The sequence below is a fragment of the Mobula hypostoma genome, chromosome 24, assembly GCF_963921235.1.
Source record: "Mobula hypostoma chromosome 24, sMobHyp1.1, whole genome shotgun sequence".
NCBI classification, from domain to species: domain Eukaryota; kingdom Metazoa; phylum Chordata; class Chondrichthyes; order Myliobatiformes; family Myliobatidae; genus Mobula; species Mobula hypostoma.
Window position 1 is genome coordinate 37961713 of NC_086120.1, and position 23183 is coordinate 37984895.

General features: G+C 38.8%; 1 protein-coding gene across 1 annotated transcript in view; it reads left to right on the forward strand.

Moving 5' to 3' along the window:
* LOC134337335 (potassium/sodium hyperpolarization-activated cyclic nucleotide-gated channel 1-like) overlaps positions 1-23183 on the forward strand; it is a 166026-nt gene that overhangs the window by 19236 nt on the left and 123607 nt on the right. Inside the window, exon 2 of the mRNA XM_063032249.1 lies at positions 8222-8645. Within this exon, the coding sequence (XP_062888319.1) occupies positions 8222-8645 (424 nt within the window). The remainder of the gene's footprint in view (positions 1-8221; positions 8646-23183) is intronic.

Consider the following 23183-nt stretch of genomic DNA (forward strand, 5'->3'; position numbering starts at 1 on the left):
TTCATTTATTGAATGCCAGTTATTCCAGCTGATCCACGTTTTTAATTCAAGGGACTTCAGTTCCCTGTAACAGTTAATTTTGCACTGAGAATCAAAAGGTGCAAGGACAATCACAAAAAGTTGTTGGCCTTATTTCTAAAACTCAGTGCATACCCCATGGTCATCTATACGTGGGTACACCAGGACTAGAAATAAAAGCTATCTACATGATTTTACGCCAAATTAAAAAGAACATTGAGATCAAGGAAATTTACACATTGTGTATACCTACTTAGAGAACTATATTTAATGAGATTTTGTATATATATTTATTTTAAATGTGTAGTTTCAGATTGTCAATTTTAGTTAAACCATTTTAACCCCTAATTATATTATTCATAGGCGTTTGTCTAGTTACCTCAAGGTCGCTAGTTCGAGCCTCAGTTGTGGCAACGTGTTTGTGCCCTTGAGCAAGGCACTTAATCACACATTGCTGTAGTCTGTGCGGGGAGTGGCGCCCCACACAGACTTCCAATCTGCACCTTGTAAGACATGAAAATGCCCGACGCAGGCCTCTCATGGTCTGAGTCGACATTCCCTCCCCTATATTATTCATGGAATAATTACATTTTTAAGTTAGACTTTATTTCATTTACAAGGTGTGGTAGAGAACCCCATTGCAAGGAAGTAACCACAAACATGATGTTTGCTGGCATAATAACTTGGGTATAGCAGCTGGTATTTGAACATGCTTTAACATTAGACCCCACTTAAAAGCGTTGATGCTGCAACAGTAGACAGTTATTAACTGTTGTCTATATTTGTTGCATATCTATATAATGGAAACTAGAATCAAATCTATGCAGTCAAACTGAGAGTCTTGTATTTTCTACTGTTTGAATGCAGCAAAGATGTCCATTGGTGTTCTCAGCTCCTGGCTATTTTTAATCAGTTATTTTAGGATTGATTGTTAGGCATAGCGAGCAATATTCATCACATCGGATTCAGCAGTTTGAGATGGGAGCCCCCGACTGATGGACAAGGCAATTTACAGTTCAAAGAACAGATGCATTACCCTCCTCTGTCTAAAATACAGGTACTTCATGCTCTTCAGAAAGAAGCCTGCAGATGTTCCACTAGTCTGGCCACTCTATATGAGCTTCACCCGCAGTCTGTCTCTCCTTGTGGCGACCTTGCGGGCAAGGAGACACTGTCACCTGATCCAGTAGAGCTAGAGTATATTGGTGACCTTAAATCGATGGTGTCACCCACAACTTGTTAGAGATTTATTGCCACTTTGACACCACTGTTAACTGGAGTAGTTCTTCTTTGTGGCAGCATTATATCTACATTTTCATAATCATCACGGTTATTTCTTTCAATATCTCATTACCGCAGTTCCGATTGCGGACTGAATAAAAATCTGACATTTGCATGTACTTTTCCATGAATTAATTGAAGCACTCACCAAAATGACTTCTTTCTGCTTTCCCTCCATACCCTGTTCATTTACTTTCTTCTGTTCGGTTCCTTTCTACCTAGCATTCAGTTCATTCATAATTTAAAGAATTTAGTGAACTAAATAAATTAAATCAACCAAAATTGCAAAAGGAACAAGACAAAACTTAAAGACATGATATAACTGACAATTTGAATTAATGACGGAGCAAAAATACTTTGCATTGTATGTTTTTTTACTTGGATTTAACTAACCCTATCTTGATTTGCCCCTTTTCATGTAGGTTAAATGACTCGTTTATTCATTATTTTGTATTTCCATATTTCTTATTACTCTTTTCTTATTCTTATTGAGTTTTATAAGACCGTAAGACATAGGGGCAGAATTAGGCCATTCAGCCCATTGAGTCTGCTCTGCCTTTCCATCATGATTGATTTATTTTCCCTCTCAACCCCATTCTCCTGCCTTCTCCCCATAATTTTTGACACCCGGACTAATCAAGAACCTATCAACATCTGCCTTAAATATACTCAGTGACTTGGTGTCCACAGTTGTCTGTGGCAATGAACTTAGCCGTCCTTTTACCTTTTGTTTCTCTCCCATATCACCACTGTGATAATTGTACAGGTTATTTTTACATCATTATAAATTAAGAAGTATTGCAGACTTTATACTGAAGCAATAAGGTCACCAGGGATTGCCAGTGAAATCACCCAAACTGTATCCAGGAATCATCTTTGGGAGGTAATTTCTCATGATCTTAACTTCACAATGGTTGCATTTGACTGCCCTTGGTGAAATGTGAAATGTGAATAATTCTCAAATGGTTCATTCCAGAAATTAATTTATATTATATTAATATCAGCCTGGAGCCTACATGAGAGTTCACTCTTTGCTGGATTTAAATCTGTCACCTAGGCAGAGCAGAACTCTGCATATTTTCCAAGGAAGAATATCCATGCGTGCCCTTTCCCTAAACTAAATGTGATATGACATGATCATTCTGATAGTATAAGAGTAATATATCTCGTGGGCACGTGGCCAAGTGGTTAAGGGATTCGACTAGTAATCTGAAGGTCGTGAGTTCGAGCCCCAGACGAGGCAGCGTGTTGTGTCCTTGAGCAAGGCACTTAATCACACAGTGCTCTGCAGCTACACTGGTGCCAAGCTGTATGGGTCCTAATGCCCTTCCCTTGGACAACATCGATGTTATGGAGAGGGGAGACTTGCGGCATGGGCAACTGCTGGTCTTCCATACAACCTTGCCCAGGCCTGCACTCTGGAGAGTGAAGACTTTCCAGGCGCAGATCCATGGTCTCGCAAGACTAGCGGAATATATAATGCTCTTTCTAAATTACATTTGAGATATTCTTGGTCTGCTTTATGAACCCACTGTCTACTCTTCATTCATCTGGCTGAACCCTCATCCTATAAGGTTTGTAGGACCTTTGCATCTATTGTTGTCTGTCTATATTGTACTTGTGCTGTGCACCTTCACTTTGGATTAAGGTAATTTGTAACATTGGCTTGGGCGGCGGTTAGTGGGTGGCGCATGGCATCAGCTGATGGTTAAAATAAAAGAATATAGTCACCAGTTTGCCTCCTTGGCAGCATAGGGAGGGGGTGAGTAGAAATTGCGTCATACAGTGCAATACTCCCTCACTTAGACTTTTAGTTTGGTTTCAAGTAGTTGCTATGATGTTCTCCATTATTCTAGATTTATACCTTTACCCAATTTCCATGTTCATGTTCCCATTCTTTTTGTTCTCTTCTTTTAAATGCTGTTTCTCTAATTTGCCATATATTTGTTTTCTTCATATTGTGTTTTAGTGCTCTAGGAGCCAATCATGTTATTGATATTATTGGAATTCAATACTTGCCAACAATGCAAATGATTTTTTAAATATGAGTTTTAAGACAAATCTCATATGACTGCTCTACAAATTGATGGAACACCACCTCTCCTGTTCAAGTTATGTGATTCAGTTAAGGGAAGACAGAGTTCATTTGTTATCAGTCCCAGATAATAAGACAAGACATTATTCTTAAATAAATATAGTAATATTAATAATCCTATAGCTAATAAAGTGGTCACTGAGTGTATGCTTGTGGTCTTCTACTGCTGTAGCCCATCCACTTCAAGGTTTGATGGGTTGTGCATTCAGAGATACTCTTCTGCACACCACTGTTGTAACACATGGTTATTTAAGTTACAGTTGTTTACCTGTCAGCCTGAACCAGTCCAGCCATTCTTCTCTGAACTCTGTTGTATTTTTGCCCACAGAATTACCACTCACTGGATTTTTTTTTTGTTTTTTTACGCCATTCTCTGTAAACTCTAGATTCTACTGTGTGTGAAAATCCTAGAAGTTCAGCAGTTTCTTAGATACACAAACCACCCCATCTGGCACCAACAATCATTCCATGGTCAGTCATATCGATCATACTTCTTCCTCATTCTTCTGCTTGATCTGAACAGCAACTAAACCTCTTGACCATGTCTGCATGCTTTGATACATTGAGTTGCTGCCACATAATTGGCTGATTAGATATTTACATTAATGAACAGGTGTACAGGTGTCACTAATAAAGTAGCCCCTGAGTCTATATACTAATGTTAGTTTCATAAAATAGATGTATTGGCTTTGGATATGTTGCAAAAGAACATTGCCACATTAAGCCCTTATGCTAATACTCTGAGTCTGTCATTTAGATGTTTTAGACAAGTTCACATTTCTAATAAACTTCTATGTAATCAGAATTGTATACTTACCTTAGTTTTTTAACATTGTTAAAAGTGTTAAGGGCATAAAATTCCCACCAATAATTTATCTTACTTGGCCTTGACAAAAGTAATACAATAAAATCATCACAATGACTAATTCAGTCGGGTGACACACAATCCACTGACAGGCACAACTGAACATTTCTGCTCATGCTGTTTTTTATAAATAATTTTCAATCCCAAAAACAAGTGGATGTAAAACGTGAGAAGTATTTTGTTCAGACTAATATTTTATAACATCTGTTATTTATTTAAGAATAATCTTACATAGAGAGAAACTAAAGCAACACACGCAAAATGGTGGAGGAACTCAGCAGGCCATGCAGTACCTATAGAAAAGAGTCCCACTGAAGGTCTCGGCCCAAAACTTTGACTGTACTCTTTTCTACAGATGCTACCTGGCCTGCTGAACTCCTTCACCATCACCATTTTCTGTCTGTTGCTTGGATTTCCAGCATCTGCAGATTTTCTCTTGTTTGTGATAGAGAGAACTAGTAAGCTTTCCTAGTAAGAAGTAAAATAGATTTAATTTTCTGTTGAAACAATGGAATAGATGTAAAAGAAGTTTAGACTGCAGTACTTAGTTAATGAAAAATAGTTGGTGTAACAGCTGGTGAACAATTACCATAGAAATTAAGGCATTGATAGTCATTAAAGGAAATTGTTTACATGGGTAATCTTAGCAGTAGTGTGGATAAGAAAGATTTATCTGGATATTAACTAAAAGCAGACAAGTGGGATTCATTCATTTAGAAAACGATGTAATGCTGAGGTTTTATAAGGCAGTAGCTTGACCACATTTGGAGTATTGTGAGTAGTTTTGGGCACCTTATCTAAGAAAGAATGTACTGGTGGAGAAGGTTCAGAGGAGGTTCATGAGAATGATTCCAGGAAAGAGAAGATCAACATATGAGGAGCATTTGATGGCTCTGGGCCTGTACAAGTTGGAGTTTAGGAGAATAAGGAGAGAATCTCATTGAAACCTATTGATAATTGAAAGGTCTCAGCAGAGTGGATGTTGTGGGGGTGTTTCCAATAGTGGGGGAGTCTATGTCCAGAGAAAACAGCCTCAGAATACCAGACATCCCACCCTGCAAAAACTCATTTCAGGGAGGTAGCACCACCATTTCAGGGAGGTAGCATCCACGCACCCCCCCCCCGCCCCCATCAACCTGCAAGGGCGCATGTATACAGAACATTTGATTATGAAAGAACACAACAATTTATTTGACACATATTGAAACTATTTTACACACACACACACACACACACACACATATATATATATATATTCTTTGTCGAGTATTTTGTTGGCAATCTCAATGCTAATGCAAATAGCTTTTCTATTTCTTTTGCAAACTTTCCTTGTACTGTGATGTGGCTCTGCTGAAAAGGACTGTGAAATACTTGAGTAGCCTTCCCTGCGATTAGCCTCCCTAATATATTGTGGTCCCTGATTATGTAATACTTTGTTTAGTGACTGTCTAATCTGTAAATCAATCTGTAATCTGTAAACTGGGTATATGCAGAAAATGTGACATTAAAATATGTACGTATTTATCATGGAGTCGTTTTTAATTCTATTACAACTTTAAGCACGTCTACAGGGAGTTTGGCCTCATCACATAGGACATCAATAGAGTAGCTCCTTAGCAGTTAGCCAGCTAGTTTAAATAACGTTAGCTATGCTAATGAACGAATGACACCTGTTAAACTCACCTCAACACGTCTTTTACAGTCCTAACCCACCATGGGCAATAGAAAAGTCACTGTTGCAAACAGTGCAGCGAGCAACACTGTCATTATTTTGACCCCTATTAGGCAGGGGTACACTTTAGTGTAGTCTGGGGAGAAGTGCGTTTTATATTTTCTTTTTTTGAAACACTCTGCCATGGCGGTGCAGGACACTAAACTGAACTGATGGAGAGACAGAGTTTGACTGTAAAGCTCGCCCAGAGAGAAAACTGATAGGTTTACTTAGCACAAAGAGAGACCAATCAGGATGCTCATTTCCGCTCCCGCTCTCCCTCTCCCTCTCATTTCCGGGATATTGTATATAATTTGCAGGCGTCAGGGAGCTGCTATTAATATACGGGAAATTCCTGGAACTTCCGGGAGAGGTGGGATGTCTGGAATACAAGAGGTGATGAGAAATTCCCTTAGCCTGAGAGTGGAGAACCTATGGAATTCATTGCCACAGACAGCAAGTCATTTGGTATATTTAAAGTGGAGGTTGATAGGTTCTTGATTAGTCAGGACATCAAAGGTTACAGGGAGAAGGGTTGAGATGAATAATTAATCAGCCATGATGGAAAGCCTCAATGAACTGAATGGTCTAATTATTTTTCTATGACTTATGGTTTTATGGAACTTGGTTGCATGGACTGAGGGCTTGTTTTCTATGTTGAGTTGCTTTAAGTGTCTCACAAATTGAGTGAATTGAGGTTTTTAATAAATTATTTAAAGTAATAAACTGAAGAGAGTAAGTATTATTTCACAGATATCAACACAGTTCTACCTGTAGAACTGGTGTTAATGAAATAACGTGGCCTTGCAGGTGATTATTCATCTGCATTCACAAATCCTTTATTCAGAGGAGAATCTATGTATGCCACTTAAACTGGGTATCTTTATTAAAGCAACAAATGAACTTTCTAAAGCATAATCATGTTTTGAAAATGATGTTCTGGATTTATTGCATTCAGTCTGTGATAATTATTTTATGCCAGGTTAACTTATCAAGGTAGATGTATTCAATCCACTAATTTTTATAGAATAATCTTTTACACCTAATGGTGTATCTCAATTCTCTTTGTGACAGTGATTTAGAATTCTTAAAAGGTAAATTTTATTATTAAAGTACATACATGTCACCATTACAACTGTGAGATTCATTTTCCCGCAGACAATTTTAGTTAGATGTCTTCTAGAATGTGGGCAGTCTTTGCCATTATTCATATCACAGGTAAAATCACATGTTGTCATAGCAAAGGGTTTGGTAGAAAATGGTTGCTTCCACAATACCTATAACTCTTTACTCCAGCATCATAAAGGAAGATGATTGAATGAGATACAGTGAGAAGACATATTTCCTTTCTTAAAATTTAGTAACATAGTCCAAATAATTTGCTATTACTAATCAATATTGTTTCTCACCGATATAAATGGCTAGAGTGCAGAAATATGTGTGAGCTTTTTAAATTTCTACTCAAAATGGAGAGTTTATGGAAGGAATGAGATTTACTGTGTGATTATAAAGGCCAAGTAGTAAATGAAATTTAATACCAGCAATGCAAATATTCCATCTGGAACAAAGATTGAACATCATGCACTTAAATCCAAAGAGGTTATGGTGAGGTTTAATAATAAAAAGCACAGACTTCATTTAAAGTATAGTACACAATTCTTTCACTACAGTCTGTAAGGGATGTGTCCTTGAGAGAAGCTAGTGAGGAGTAACAAGACGATGCCAAATAGAATATTTGAGAACCTTGACCTCAGCAGTTCAGAGAAAAGATGGTTAGAGTGAGATCTCATGTGTTTCTGAAAATATTAAATGACAAAAACAAATTAGATCAAATATTATTCTGTCAGTCAGGCCAATAGGACATGAGATTCAAGTTTAAAATAAGGGGAAGGAAAATTAAACAATGACTTCAGCATAAGATATTTTTTATTTGAAGAGTAACATATTTTGGAATGATCGACCAAGTAGCTTAATGAGGTTAAAGTGGAAATCAAACTGTATATAATATCGACTCATTTATTTCCATTACCAAAAGGATGGTTATAGAATTTGATTTTTATTAATATGGTGGAATTATAGATTTTCTAAAATATGATTGTTATCATTAGTTGTTTAAAAGTTGAAGTTATGAGATTCAATGATTCTCAAATGAATATTTACAGATTTTCTATTCCTAATGTTCAGATTTTAAAAGGATACCATGGTTTGATTTTTTAAGGCTTTTGATTATATTTTTATTTCTCTTTTACAGGTTTTACTGGGATTTCACAATGTTGTTGTTTATGGTTGGAAATCTCATAATTATCCCAGTAGGAATCACTTTTTTCAAGGAAGAAACCACAACTCCTTGGATTATCTTTAATGTTGTGTCTGACACCTTTTTCCTTATGGATTTAGTCTTAAACTTCAGGACTGGAATTGTTATAGAAGATAACACTGAGATCATACTGGATCCACAGAAAATTAAGAAGACCTATTTAAAAAGCTGGTTTATTGTCGACTTTATCTCCTCAATCCCTGTGGATTATATATTTTTGATAGTAGAAAAAGGAATTGACTCAGAAGTTTATAAAACAGCCCGAGCTCTACGGATTGTACGTTTTACAAAAATTCTCAGCCTTCTACGATTACTGAGGCTCTCAAGACTAATTAGGTACATCCATCAATGGGAGGAGGTAAGACTATTTTCTATTGAATTCTTTTCAGCTCATATGTTCCAGTTTTCATACATATCTTTTCATACAGCTCATATGTTCCGGTTTTCAAACATAACTTTAGTTCGTATGTTCCAGTTTTCGTACATACCTACAGCTCATATGTTTCAGTTTTCATACATAGCTGCAGCTCATATGTTTCAGTTTTCATACATAACTACAGCTGATTTTACAGTTTTCGTACATAACTACAGCTGATGTTTCAGTTTTCATACATAACTACAGCTACCGTAACTTAAGGTTGATGGGTTGGAAATTGAATAGTACAAACTTTTCATTATAGGATGTAGGAGTCATGCATCTGTTTTCTATCTGCTTGGTATTCTGTGATGCACGTTCAGTATGTTTATTATGGCAACTAGTCATTTGGGTCGGGGTGTGGTAAAAGCAAAGGTTTTCGTTACGTAGTAAAGCTTTGTTCTCAGTAGTTTAGTGTTGGGACTGCTGGACATCTTTTGCTGACTGCTTAAATCTACTTAAGTGCATTTAGTAACACTAGTTTTAGTTTCATAAGTTTCATCATTTCTACACTGTATGTTTTGCTAGTTGGTAATAAAGGATCGAATATACTTCTTTGACTTTTTGGAACATTATTACTGAATTGATTGGATGACATGTCATACAAGGATAACTACCTGTGTGTCTCCAGCAGTGGCATTGGTTTGTTCAAGTTGCCATTACAGTAGACATTAAAAAATGCATGTGTTAGCAGGGAGGAAACCAAATCTACGTAAGCCCAACGCATAACTACATTTTGGTGGGGTACTTTGTTACTCAACACTGGTGACTGCTCATTACAAATCTGCCCATACAGTCATACTTTATACTTTATACTTTATTGTCGCCAAACAATTGGTACTAAAACGTACAATCATCACAGCGATATTTGATTCTGTGCTTCCCACTCCCTGGATTACAAATATTAAAAATAGTTAAAATTAGTAAATATTAAAAATTTAAATTATAAATCATAAATAGGAAATAGAAAAACTGGGAAGTAAGGTAGTGCAAATAAAAACTGAGAGGCAGGTCTGGATATTTGGAGGGTACGGCCCAGATCCGGATTAGGATCCGTTCAGCAGTCTTATCACAGTTGGAAAGAAGCTGTTCCCAAATCTGGCCGTATGAGTCTTCAAGCTCCTGAGCCTTCTCCCGGAGGGAAGAGGGACGAAAAGTGTGTTGGCTGAGTGGGTCATGTCCTTGATTATCCTGGCAGCACTGCTCCGACAGCGTGCAGTGTAAAGTGAGTCCACAGACGGAAGATTGGTTTGTGTGATGTGCTGCGCCGTGTTCACGATCTTCTGCAGCTTCTTTCGGTCTTGGACAGGACAACTTCCATATCAGGTTGTGATGCACCCTAAAAGAATGCTTTCTACGGTGCTTCTATAAAAAATTAGTGAGGGTTTTAGGGTACAGGCCAAATTTTTCTCAGGAAGCAAAGGCGCTGGTGGGCCTTCTTGGCAGTGAACTCTGCTTGGTTGGACCAATTCAGGTCATTTGTGATATTGACCCCGAGGAACTTAAATCTTTTGACCTGTCCCACTTGCGCACCACTGATGTAAATTAGGTCGTGCGGTCCGCTACTCCTTCTGAAGTCAACAACCAATTCCTTTGTCTTGCTGACGTTGAGAGATAGGTTATTGTCTTCGCACCATGCCACCAGGTTCTTAATTTCCTCTCTGTACTCAAGCTCATCATTACCCGAGATATGGCCTACAATTGTTGTGTCATTGGCAAACTTATATATTGAGTTTGATGGAAACTTGGCTACACAATCATGGGTGTACAGTGAGTACAGCAGGGGGCTGAGTACACAGCCTTGTGGGGCACCAGTGCTCAGAGTGATTGTAGAGGAGAGCTTGTCCCCTATTTTTACAGCCTGGGTCCTGTCTGTGAGGGAGTTGAAGATCCAGCTGCAGATCTGAGTGCTAAGGCTCAGATTCCGGAGCTTAGGAATTAGTTTATTTGGAATGATGGTATTAAAGGCAGAGCAGTAGTCAATGAAAAGGAGCCTTACGTATGAGTCTTTATTCTCCAAGTGTTCTAAGGAGGAATGTAGGGCCAGAGAGATGGCATCTGCCGTTGACCTGTTGCTCCGGTAGGGGAATTGCAAAGCATCGAGGTTGACCGGTACAGTGGTTGATGTGTGCCATAACCAATCTCTCGAAGCACTTCATAGCAATTCATGCCAGAGCCACAGGTCAATAATCATTCAGGCATGCTACTTTGCTCTTCTTCGGCACTGGGATTATCGCTGCCTTCTTAAAACACGAGGGGATCTTAGACTGAAGCAAGGAGCATTTGAAGGTGTCAGCAAACACTCCAGCTAGCTCGCTTGCACAGGCCCGGAGAACCCGTCCTGGACGCCATCTGGGCCTGTCGCCTTCCTTGGATTTATCTTCAGGAAGGCCCTTCTAACGTCCTCCTCAGTGACGATGAATCTGGATTCCACCAGGTCCGGTTCATCCGGAGGGAGCGGGACGCTTCTCTTCTGTTCGAATCTTGCGTAGAATACGTTAAGTTCATCAGGAAGAGAAGCGCCACAGTTATTGATATTCCCAGCCTTTTCTTTGCGCCCAGTGATCTCATTTAGACCCTGCCATAGTCTACTGGCATCCCTTTGGTTAGCCTGGGCTTCCAACTTGGCTCGATTTTGCCTCTTGGCGCCCTTAATGGCTTTCCGGAGTTCGCGCCCGGATTCCGTGTAGCGACTGCTATCCCCGGACCTAAAAGCCGCAACTCTAGCCTTTAAAAGGGACTTGACCTCATAATTCATCCAAGGTTTTCGGTTAGGGAATACCCGATCGTCTTGCAAGACACACAGTCCTCCATGCATTTCCAAATAAAGTCTGTGACAGCTGAGGCATACTCATCGAGGTTAGCTGCCAAGTCCTTGAATACTAACCAGTCCACCGATTCAAAGCAGTCATGGAGGACCTCATCCGTTTCCTCCGTCCAACGCGACACTACTTTTGACACCATGACCTCCCGCTTCAGTTTCTGTTTGTAAGCTGGGAGAGGAGTACGGCCTGATGGTCTGATTTTCCGAAGTGAGGTCGTGGGACGGAATGGTAGGCATCATTGACTGCTGTGTAGTAGTGGTCAAGTATATTTGGGCCTCTAGTGGGGCAGGAGACATGTTGGTATAACTTTGGTGCCTTTCTGAGGTTGGCCTGGTTAAAGTCCCCGGATGTAATGAGCAAAGCCTCCGGCTACCTGGTCTCAAGTTCACTGATGTTGGCGTACAGTATGTTCAGAACACACTCCACGTCCGCCTGGGGGGGGGGGAGTATAGACTGCTGTCAGTATGACCAAGGTGAATTCCCGTGGCAGATAGTAAGGACGACACTTCACCGACAGGTGGTCCAGGTCCGGGCTGCAGGAGCTTGTCAGTGCCACTGTGTCCGAGCACCAGGCAGTGTTGATCAGTAGGCAGACACCACCTCCCCTCGTCTTGTCCAAAGACGCCATGCGGTCCATCCAATGGATCGAAAATCACTCCGGTCGGATGGCACAGTCGGGGGTGGCAGGGGAGAGCCAGGTCTTGGTGAAACAGAATACACAGCAGTTCTGCATCTCCCTACAGTAAGTGAGTCTCCCTTTAAGATCATCTGCCTTGTTCTCTATGGCTTGCACATTAGCCAGTAGGATGGTGGGCATAGGGACCCTGAAGCCCCTTAGCTTCAATCTGACCAGCAGCCCAGCTCTTTTCCCACGCTTCCTCGGTAAGTAGTGCATCTTTCCAGGTTTTCATCAATGCAGTGTGTTTAGAAATCATTTAGAAATATGCATGAACTTTTTGCATAATTGACCTAATAAATACAAAATTCATAAAAAGAGCAAATGCTGAATTATTGCTTGGCCTTTGTGACTAAGGAATCCAAACCAACACACACAAAATGCTGGCAGAACTCTGCAAGTCAGGCAGTATCTATGGAAATGAATAAACTGTCAACATTTTGGGCCCAGACCCTTCTTCAGGACAGAAAAGGAATGGAAAGACGCCAGAATAAAAAGTTGGGGGGAGGGGAAGGAGGGTAGCTAGAAGGTGATAGCTGAAGCCAGGTGGGTGGGAAAGGTAAATGGCTGGAGAGGAAGGAATCTGATAGGAGTGGAAAGTGGACTATAGGAGAAAGGGACGGAGGAGGGGACCCAGGGTGGGCGGTGAGAAGAAGAAGACACCAGAATGGGAAATAGTAGAAGAGAGGAAGGGGAGGGAATTATTTTTTACCCAGAAGGAGAGGTCAATATTCATTCCATCAGTTTGGAGGCTACGCAGATGAAATATAAGACGTTGCTCTTCTATTCTAAAGGTGGACTCATCATGGCACAAGAGGAGGCCATGGACCGACATTTTGGGATAGGAATTAGAATTAAAATTCCACTGGGAAGTTCTGCTTATGGCGGATGGAGCAGAGGTGCTCAACGAAGTGATTCCCCAATTTATGAAGATTCTCACTGATGTAGAGGAGGATCACTGGACACAATAGATAACCCCAGCAGTTTCACAGGTGAAGTGTTGCCTCACCTGGCAGGACTGTTTGGGGCCCTGAATGGAGGTGTGGGAGGAGGTGAATGGGCAGGTGTAGCATTTTGGCCGCTTGCAGGGATACGTGCTGAGAGAGAGATTAGTGGGGTAGGACAAATGGACAAAGGAATCATGGAGGGAGTGATCCCTGTGGAAAGTGGAGAGTTGGGGGGGGGGGAGTAAAGATACTTTTGGTGGTAGGATCCATTTATAAATGGTGGGAATGATGTGTTGGATGCAGAGGCTCATGGGCTGGTAGGTAAGGACAAGAGGAACTATCACTGTTAAGGTGGTGGGAAGATAGGGTGAGCAGAGATGTTCTGGGAATGGAGGAGATGTGGATGAGGGCAGCAGCAATCATGAACTAACTACAAGCAAACATATCTTTACCCTCCCTCTCCCTGCTTTCCACCTGGATAGCTCCCTTCGTGATTCCCTTGACAATTTGTCCCTCCTCACTTATCTCTCTCCCAGCACTTATCTCTGCAAACAGTCAAAATGCTACACCTGCCCATTCACCTCCTTCCTCACCTCCATTCAGGGTCCCAAACAGTCCTTCTAGGTGAGGCAACACTTCACCTGTGAATCTGCTGGTGTTGTCTATTGTGCCAGGTGCTCCCAATGCAGCCTCCTCTACATTAGTGAGTCCCGTTGTGAAACTCAGGGATCACTTTGCCAAGCACCTCTGCTCCATCTGCGGAAAGCAGAACTCCCTTGTGGCCAAACATTCATGTTCAGAGATGTCAGTCATCTTGTGCCACGATGAGACTGCTCTCAGGGTGAAAGAGCAAAACCTTATTCTCCAACTGGGTAGCCTCCAACCTGATTGTAAGAATATTAATTTCTTCTTCTGCTAAAGAAACTCCCTCCCCTCTCCTCTTCTTCTATTTCCCATCCTGACCTCTTTCCTCTTTTCACCTGCTTATAACCTCCCCCCCAGCCCCAGGGTCTCCTACTCCTTCTCTTTCTCCTATGGTCCACTCTCCTCTCCTATCTGATTCCTTCCTCTCCAGCTCTTTACCCTTCCTACCCACCTGGCTTCACCTACTGCCTCCCCCTCCCCCCATCTTCTTATTCTGGCGTCTCCCCCCTTCCTGAAGTCCCGAAGCATCGACTGTTCATTAATTTCCACGGATGCTGTCTGACTTGCTGAGTTCCTCCAGCATTTTGTGTGTGTTGCTTTGCATTTCCAGCATTCTTGTGTTAAGGGATACAAGGTTAGTGGCATGAAAAGCAAATGTTGAAATATTTAGCAGGTCAGTGTGGAACAATATTAATGTTTCAGAAGATGAAGAAGTTTTAGATGCAAACAAAACAACAGAGGGCAGAAAAAATAAATGGAAAGACCTGTAATAGAGTGGGAGGCAGGAAGGTTTAAGTTAAAAGGCAAAAGAGAGTGTTAATATATGAATTAAAGAAATAATAACTCTTGGTTATTCCTTAAAATGTTATTGCTTTAAGTGTAGTCTAGAAACTTGAATATATAATGTACTGTAGATTTTAAACTTTGTAGAGTGTTGCATAGTTGAAAATATCATCTTTCAAATTAAAGTGAGACATTTTTCCATCTCAAATGGATAGAAAAGATTCTGCAAAATTGAGAGAAGATCAGACGTTTCAGAAAAGTACTTTCTGTTAACACAATCTCACTAAATCAAATGATCAGATCATCTCTTCCATGCATTATGTGAGACCTTGCTCTAAGTACTTGTACTACTGTTTCCTACATTACAAAAGTGACAATATTTAAAGAAATATATACAATGCTTGCTTTAAAACAATTTGTGATTTTCAGATTTTGAAAAGTGCTATGTAAATGAGTGTTATTTTAATAATGTCTTAAATTTCTGTTATGCATCACCTTTCCTTATATCATACAGTACGCTCATAGATATTTCCTAACCAATGCAGTATTTCTGAATCTAGCTGTATCCGACACTATATGCAAAGCACTATGAGGTAAGCCATAAAAACCATGGAGACAACTTTAGAATTTTCTTTAGCAAGTACTTGTGCTCACGATGTAGAGATTTTTAATTGCATTTTTTTTGATTATGAGGACACGCAGTCCTCTTTTATTGTCATTTATTAAGAAGCATGCGTTAAGAAGTGATACAATGTGTATGATATCACAGAAACACAAGACAGACCAAGACTGAAAAATTGACAAAAACCACATAATTATAACATATAGTTACAACAGTGCAAAGCAATACCGTAATTTGATAAAGAACAGACAGACCATGGGCACAGTAAAAAAAAGTCTCAAAGTCTCTCAAAAGTCCTATCATCTCACGCAGACGGTAGAAGGAAGAAAAGCTCTCCCTGCCATGAACCTCCAGCGCCACAAAATTGCCGATGCAGCACCCTGGAAGCACCTGACCACTGCCGACTCTTGAATCCGTCTGAAAACTTCGAGCCTCCGACCAGCTCTCTGACACCGAGCACCATCTCTGCCGAGCACTTCGACCCCGTCCCCGGCAACAGGCAAAGCCGAGGATTTGGGGCCTTCCCCTCCGGAGACTCTCAATCTCACAGTAGCAACGGCAGTGAAGTGGGCGTTTCAGAAGTTTCTCCAGATGTTCCTCGGTGCTTCTCACGTCTGTCTCCATCAAATCAGGATTGTGCACGGTACCCTATTTAGCAAATACAGATGGCATTCCGGAGCGGCCGCGCGCGCTGCGTCACGCCGCCGTCTTCTCCTCCCCTCACATTTACAATTCATTTCAATATTCATGATTTACTCTGTCAACTAGTAACAAAACCATTCTATTTTTACATTTTCCTTGTAATGTAATTTTATTTCCTTTATGTTTATGCTTAAGGTCAGCATAGATTTCCTTGAAAAAAGGGGAAAAAAGACCTAAATGAAGATCTTCTGAGCTATATTACTATATTTTTTATAATCACATGAATACTATGAGAAGACTATTGGTTTGTGTTCTTGGCAACACATTGATTTTGTCGGCTACTTGGTCCCAAAACGTCGGCTGTTTATTCATTTCCATTGATGCTGCCTGGCCTGCTGAGTTCCTTTATTAGCTTGTGTGTGTTGCTTCCGATTTCCAGCATCTGCAGAATTTCTCGTTATTTCTTCAAGTTAATTATGAATGTTTCTTGAATTCTAAGTTAAATTAGGAGTTGTTTAGCAAATGTCGAGAATTAGCAGTTGGTAGAATACTAGCACAGTATGCAAAGTTATGTTTGTTCCATGTTCCCTGTGCCACAGCTTCCATTTGTAAACTGAGATTAAAGGTGAAGATGATCATTAAAGGTTAGGAAAGTTTTGGTACAGTGGATGGAAAATCAAGGGAGGCACATGGGACTCCATAGGAAGAAGGCTCAGAATTTAGACGTAATGTGCCAAAACTGCAAAGCACTTTAGAAACAATAAGGATTAAACATTAAGATATATAGGGTTGTGTAGACCATAAGATATAGGAGCAGAAGTAGGCCATTCGGCCCATCGAGTCTGCTCCACCATTCAATCATGGGCTGATCCAATTCTTCCAATCATCTCCACTCCCCTGCCTTCACCCCATACAATATGATGCCCTGGCTAATCAAGAACCTATCTATCTCTGCCTTAAATATACCCAATAACTTGGCCTCCACCACCGCTTGTGGCAATAAATTCCACAGATTTACCACCCTTTGGCTAAAGTAATTTCTCCGCATCTCAGTTCTAAAAGGATGTCCTTCAATCCTGCAGTCGTGCCCTCTTGTCCTAGAATCCTCTACCATGGGAAATAACTTTGCCATATCCAATTTTTTCAGGCCTTTTAATATTTGGAATGTTTCTAAGAGATTCCCCCTCATTCTGAACTCCAGGGAATACAGCCCAAGAGCCGTATCCTGGAAATAGATATTAAAAATTTAAATCACTGTTTAAGCAGCATTTGTGTAGATAAAAATACGTGTCAATACAGGTTGAAGTGCAAAGCCACTGATTTAGGAAGTTGTGACATTATTTATAACAACTTTTTGAATTATTTACTTTCATCAAGTTGGATTGACACTGCAGGGTTTCCCAACCTGGGGTCCATGGACTCCTTGCTTAATATTATTAGTCCATGGTGTAAAAAAGGCTGGGAACCTCTGATTTACAGAATAACATAATATTTATCGTATGTTAGACGATAAGATATAGGAGCAGAATTAGGCCATTTGGCCCATCGACTATCGTCATTTCATAATGGCTGATCTACTTTCCCACTCAACCCCATTCTTCTTCTATATCCTCTTATGACCTTCGTGCTTTAGGGAAAAATATTCCCAGCTGATCTACTGTAGCTTCCTCTTGTAACTTAATTCCTCCAGTTCAAGTAATATCCTTGTGAATCCTTTATGCATCCTTTCCAGCTTAATGACATCCTTCCTATAGGTGGGAAATTAAAACTGTGCATAATACTACAAGTGTGATCTCACCAGTAGCCTGTACGTCAAAGTTATAATATTATCACAGTAAATCAAATTTCCCGATTATGAGTAAAAGTCTGACTGAAAATGCAGCCCACTGTTCGGTCTGCTGAATGACTCATTTGACTTCTTAGGATATCTGAGGTATAAGTGTATTCCTATAGAATTCCATTTGCACCTAATTCCATTTGCGTTGTATCAAGGGAAGGCTGACCCATTTATTAAGTAAATAAATTAAATAACAGCTCTAAATTGCCTCTGGCCAACAGAAGGCAAAGCCGGAATGGAGCTCATCTTTTTTTGCAAACCTGACATTACCTTTAACAATTTTAAACCCTTCTGATGCTTTGAGACATTTAAAAACTTGGAACATTTAAAAATATAAAATTATCAACATTTAAAACTATGTATTATAAAACATACAAAATACCTAGAAATAATTAAAAATATTAAGTCAAAATTTTTTTAAGTAAGGTACATTCACCTTTATTTGAATTGGCTATGAATGCAATGAATCAGTAGGCTCAGCTGGTTATCACTTTTACTTCCTAGTCAGAAGGTTGTTATTTCAAGTCCTACTCCAGAGACATGAACAAAAACACTGAGGCTGATTGTATAGGTCAGAGCTAAGAGCCTGGTGCACTGACAGAAGTAACTTATTTCAGATCAGCTACTAAGTTGAAGACTTCCAGTGGGGAACAAAACTTTAATTGAAGCAAATGGGAGGAGAGCTCATACCTAATTGCCTGCTCAATACTCCCCCCCTCAAATGAGGTTACCAACCTACATTGTTTGGGCATGATTACATACAGTACTGTGCCATAGTCCTTGGGCACATAAATATAGCCAGGATGCTGGAGACTTCAGTGCAGTACTGTGTGTGTCAACGTGGAGCAGAGAGTGAGTTTGTAAATCTGGCGGGGGCAAAGGACGTCGAGAATGGCAAGGATGGAGCACCATGGGAGGGGTGTGTAACATGGCAGAGAAGGAGTGACAGGGGAGGGGTTGGCATGGGTGTAGACACACCCAGCCTTGATACACCAAGCACGGCCATTTGATTTCAAGCAATCAGTACTGGTGAAGGGTCTTGACCTGATGCATTGTCCATTTCTCTTCAAAGGGAAAAGAAAGTTATTTTTTAAATAATTTCTTTTAATGTCTTTAATTACTTATATTGGTTTCAAATGTTTTAAAAATAATTTATTGAAATATATCTTGTATTTTTAATTATTTCAATATTAATAGGTTTAAATGTCTGTGAATGGCAGAGACATTTAAACATTAATAATTACTCTGACATTTTTAGGTGTCAAACTTGGAACTTTGAAGCTTCAAATCAGCAAGATTGGTCTTCAAAGTTGGGAGAAGCACCCTCAAAATCTGACCCATTGTCCATTTAATATCTACAAAAATTTGAAAAGGGAGTTGAAGACATATGACCTGTAGTGGGAAACACCACAGAACATTTGTTGACAATTATACTTATTCATCTAGAAACATAGAAAATAAATGAAAGATGGATTATCCATATCAATTTAATTTCTTCATCTTCTCGTTGTGTTTTATTGAGTCATAATAGAAAATCGTTAACTGTCTAAACAGGAGCTGTTTATTTTTTATTGTAGATTGAAGTAGTAGCTGACACTTAGACATTAAAATGTTCATTTTGTAAAAATCAGAAGATATAGTTGGGGGAGGAGCTGTGGAAGAAATATTGGTACATTCACCCAGTGATTTTTTTTATATATAAGAAATTGCTTACTTCCTGTTACACCGCTGCCGTTTAAGGCAGCAATTAAGGTTCTCCATCTCTGTCTGTCCATATAAGAAATATAATATTAATAATTGTCTTCCATTATTAAAAATTGCATAGCATGTATCATTGTGTGGAAAATTGATATTTAAGTAATTGTAACTCTTAATTACAGAAATCCTAGGATATTTTGTTTTGCATTTGGTTAATACGTATTATGAAATATGGTCACCTGAGATATCACTGAAGAATAGATGATCCTATCAAGTTGCGTGGGATGATATGCAGTGGGACTTTAGCAGATGGTGCCAAGTTCCAGAAGGATGACTGAGCACCCTGACACATGTATATGATACTTGTACATCTACAACAGTGCTGTAGAGAAATCACAAGATCTTGTTTTACTTCTTTATCTTCCTCCCTTTTAAAATCATGACCGATCCTATGCATCAAATCCATTTTCTCACTCAGTTCCCAAATGCCTTGATTTCTTTAGCTTCCAATTATCTTAGTCTTAGTGCTTATAACTGAACACTCAAGACCAGCTAGGTCAGAACCTTGGAATGATATACAACCCTCATTACAGACCTATATGTTTGATTTCAATATTGACTTAGGAATCAAGAAAGCTGCCTCTCAGCCTGTTTATCCTAGTCTTATTGGTAAGGTGGCCTCTTTCAGTGCAGCTAATAATAATAATAATATATGATATTATAACATCAATAGTAATATCTACAACTGGCATTACCCCAAAGTCTCTACATAATAGTATTAAACAATTAGGCCTACATAGCAATATTTATGTAAATCTTCAGAAAGCTACAATACTGAACCCCACTAGAATAATCCGAAAGTTCCTAACAATTGAGAAATGAGAGTGCTTGGCTATGCCTGTACCTCAGCTTTACCAGCTTGAGCTGAGAAAAAAAAATAATGTATTTGTAGAACATTTTTCATACAGATGATGTAGTTCAAAGGGCTTTACAATGGGATAAAGTGAAATGAAAATAAAATAGAATAAAAAATAAGAACAAAACAAATAAACATGAAAATTCAGGACAAAAGGCAAGGTTAAATAAATAGGTTTTGAGCAGGTGTTTAAAGTGTCAACTGAGTCTGCATCCTTTCTAGTTTTAAGTATTCATTTCCACTGTTTAGGACTGTCATTCCAAAAAGCTGACTTGCCAATTATCTTCCGAGGGAGAGTGTTTAAGTTTAATGGACTGGTGGAGGAAAATCTGAGAGGTCGAGCAGGATTATGAAATGAAAATGATTCTGTGATGTACTTCGGTCCCATTAAGAGCTTTAACATCAAGTAAGAGAATTTTAAAATTAAATCTAAAAGATGCAGGAAGCCAATGCTGAGTAGGTAGGATGGGAGTGATATGTTTCCTGGTTTTAGGTAAAAGTCTAGCAGTGCATTCTGAATGAGTTGAATTACTTTATTATTTAACTAATACAGCTGTACCTATTTCCAAAGAACACAGGTAGCTGATTTCACAACAGATGAAGCTTTCCATTACCGTTTGAGGCAATCAATAGAGATAGGCCAGACCATGGTCTAACTGTTTTCTAAAAAACACAAATCAGAAATATGGCTAAATGTTTCAATATCCAATAGATATAAGGAAGTTGTCCTTCAATTTATTGTCTATGTGTAACTTGTCAAACTCAGCCAAAGATCAGCACAGGCCTAGAATTGACGTCAGTGAGCTTAGCTGTAATGGAAAACATAATCTCAGAGATGGAACAGTAGTATAATCGCAAATTTAGCAGTAATTCATAATTACATTTCAAATTAGATTGACCAGACTTCTGGAAATTGCAAATTGCAGGAATTGCAATGTTGGTTTTTAATTGTAAATATGTAATACATCCTTTAATTAGGATTTTGCATCCAATACCTACACAACTATTTTCAACTGAAGAGCACTATATTGTTTTGTCGAACCTATTAGTTTGATATTTTTCTAAATACTACTTTGAAGATTTTGCAGAGGGAGTTGAGGACAATTAAAGAGGTTTTACTTATAGAGGAATTTTATATTGAATTCTACCACTTTATTGATGGATTAAATTTTACTCTGAAGCGCAATGGTATTAAAGAGTCATCAGGTGATTGAGGCTATTGATGTTTATTGAAAACATAGCAACATAATTTATTATTTTACCCATTTAATGAATGTGGGGATCACAGATGAAGCCAGCATTTATTGAAGAGTTTGTGTTGAGGTGAGTTTTGATCATTGCATCCCAAGTATTGAAACTGCTCTCCTGCTGTTGTTAATTAGAGAGTTGGCTGTTAAGAGATTTGACTCATGCAAACTGTGAAGGAATGGCAAATATTTCTTAGTCCAGAATCCGTTCCAAATCCTTTCCTGAAATGCAGAACTGGAACCGATTTGCTTCCATATAGACTATCTAAGTCAACTTTGTGAATTTGTCAACTAGTCAAGACTTGGTCTTTGAGTTTATTGATAATAAAAGACAAATAAATCTGTTGATTTTTCTTCATTTTTTTTACACATTTAGTCACCTCTATTTTCATTTAAGGCAATCTCCTCACCAAAATATATCCCTTAGATATAGTTCTGTAGAAATATTTATTATTGCAAGCAAAGATTTTCTATGTGAAATACCAATGCTGATAAATCTATATAATTAAAGTGAAATGCATGTATAACTAAGTTACATGTCTAATACTTATTTACATTCCAAGAACTTTCTTGTCACGCGATAAGTATGTGGTGGAAAACAGCTCAAGAAATTACTGAAACTATGTGATTGCAGTTATTGTGAAATAGCTGCAGAGGGTTGTAAACTTAGCCCGCTCCATCATGGTTGGTAGCCTCCCCAGCATCAAGGACATCTTCTAAAGGTCATGCTTGAAAAAGGTGGCAGCCATTATAGAGGACACCCATCATCCAGAAAATAACCTCTTCTCATTGCTATCATCAAGGAGGAGGTACATGAGCCTGTAGTGTAGGAACACATTCAATATTTTCGGAACAGATTCTTCCCCTCCACAATCAGATTTCTGAATGGACAACAAATCCATGTACACTACCTCACTATTTTTGCTCCCTTTTTGCACTATATATTTAATTTACATGTTTACACATTTTTTCTTATTATAATTTGCTATTTTTTATTATGCATGCAATGAACTGCTGCCACAAAACAACAAGTTCACAACATGTGCCAGTGATATTAAACCTGTTTCTAATTCTGAAGCGATGCAATGACATCTTTGAGATTTTTGTACATGAATTGAAGTGGAAATCCCAAAGATGCAATCTACACCTTTCACAGTAAAATTGTTTTAAAACCATCACCACTACAATCAAGAAAAAATAGTTGCATTGGATTGGTGAGAGATTCAGGTATTTCTGAACTAGTTTTATGTAAATTGTCTTGAAAATATTATTACAAAGTGTAAATTAGTTATAGGTACTATACCAAGCTTTTATTGCTTTGCATACTCGGTTGATTAATGTAATGTTTTGTGTATGTATTTCTATACTTAGGTATTTAAAAATATAATGCTCTTCATATTTCTAAAAATTTTAGTAATGTTTGCTTATAATATTTCAGATTTTATTTTAGTCTTACATGTATGTTCTTGTCTTTCTACAGCTTTTATGGAATGTTTAAAAATTTATGTAAAATATAAATATGTTCTTCCATGTTTGCTACCTGTAATTAATCTTTAAAGTGATTTATTTTGCTCAGTCAACTTGATGAAATGATAAGTAGCAGGTTAGCAGGGAACTCCTCTCGCTGATCTTCACCACACCAA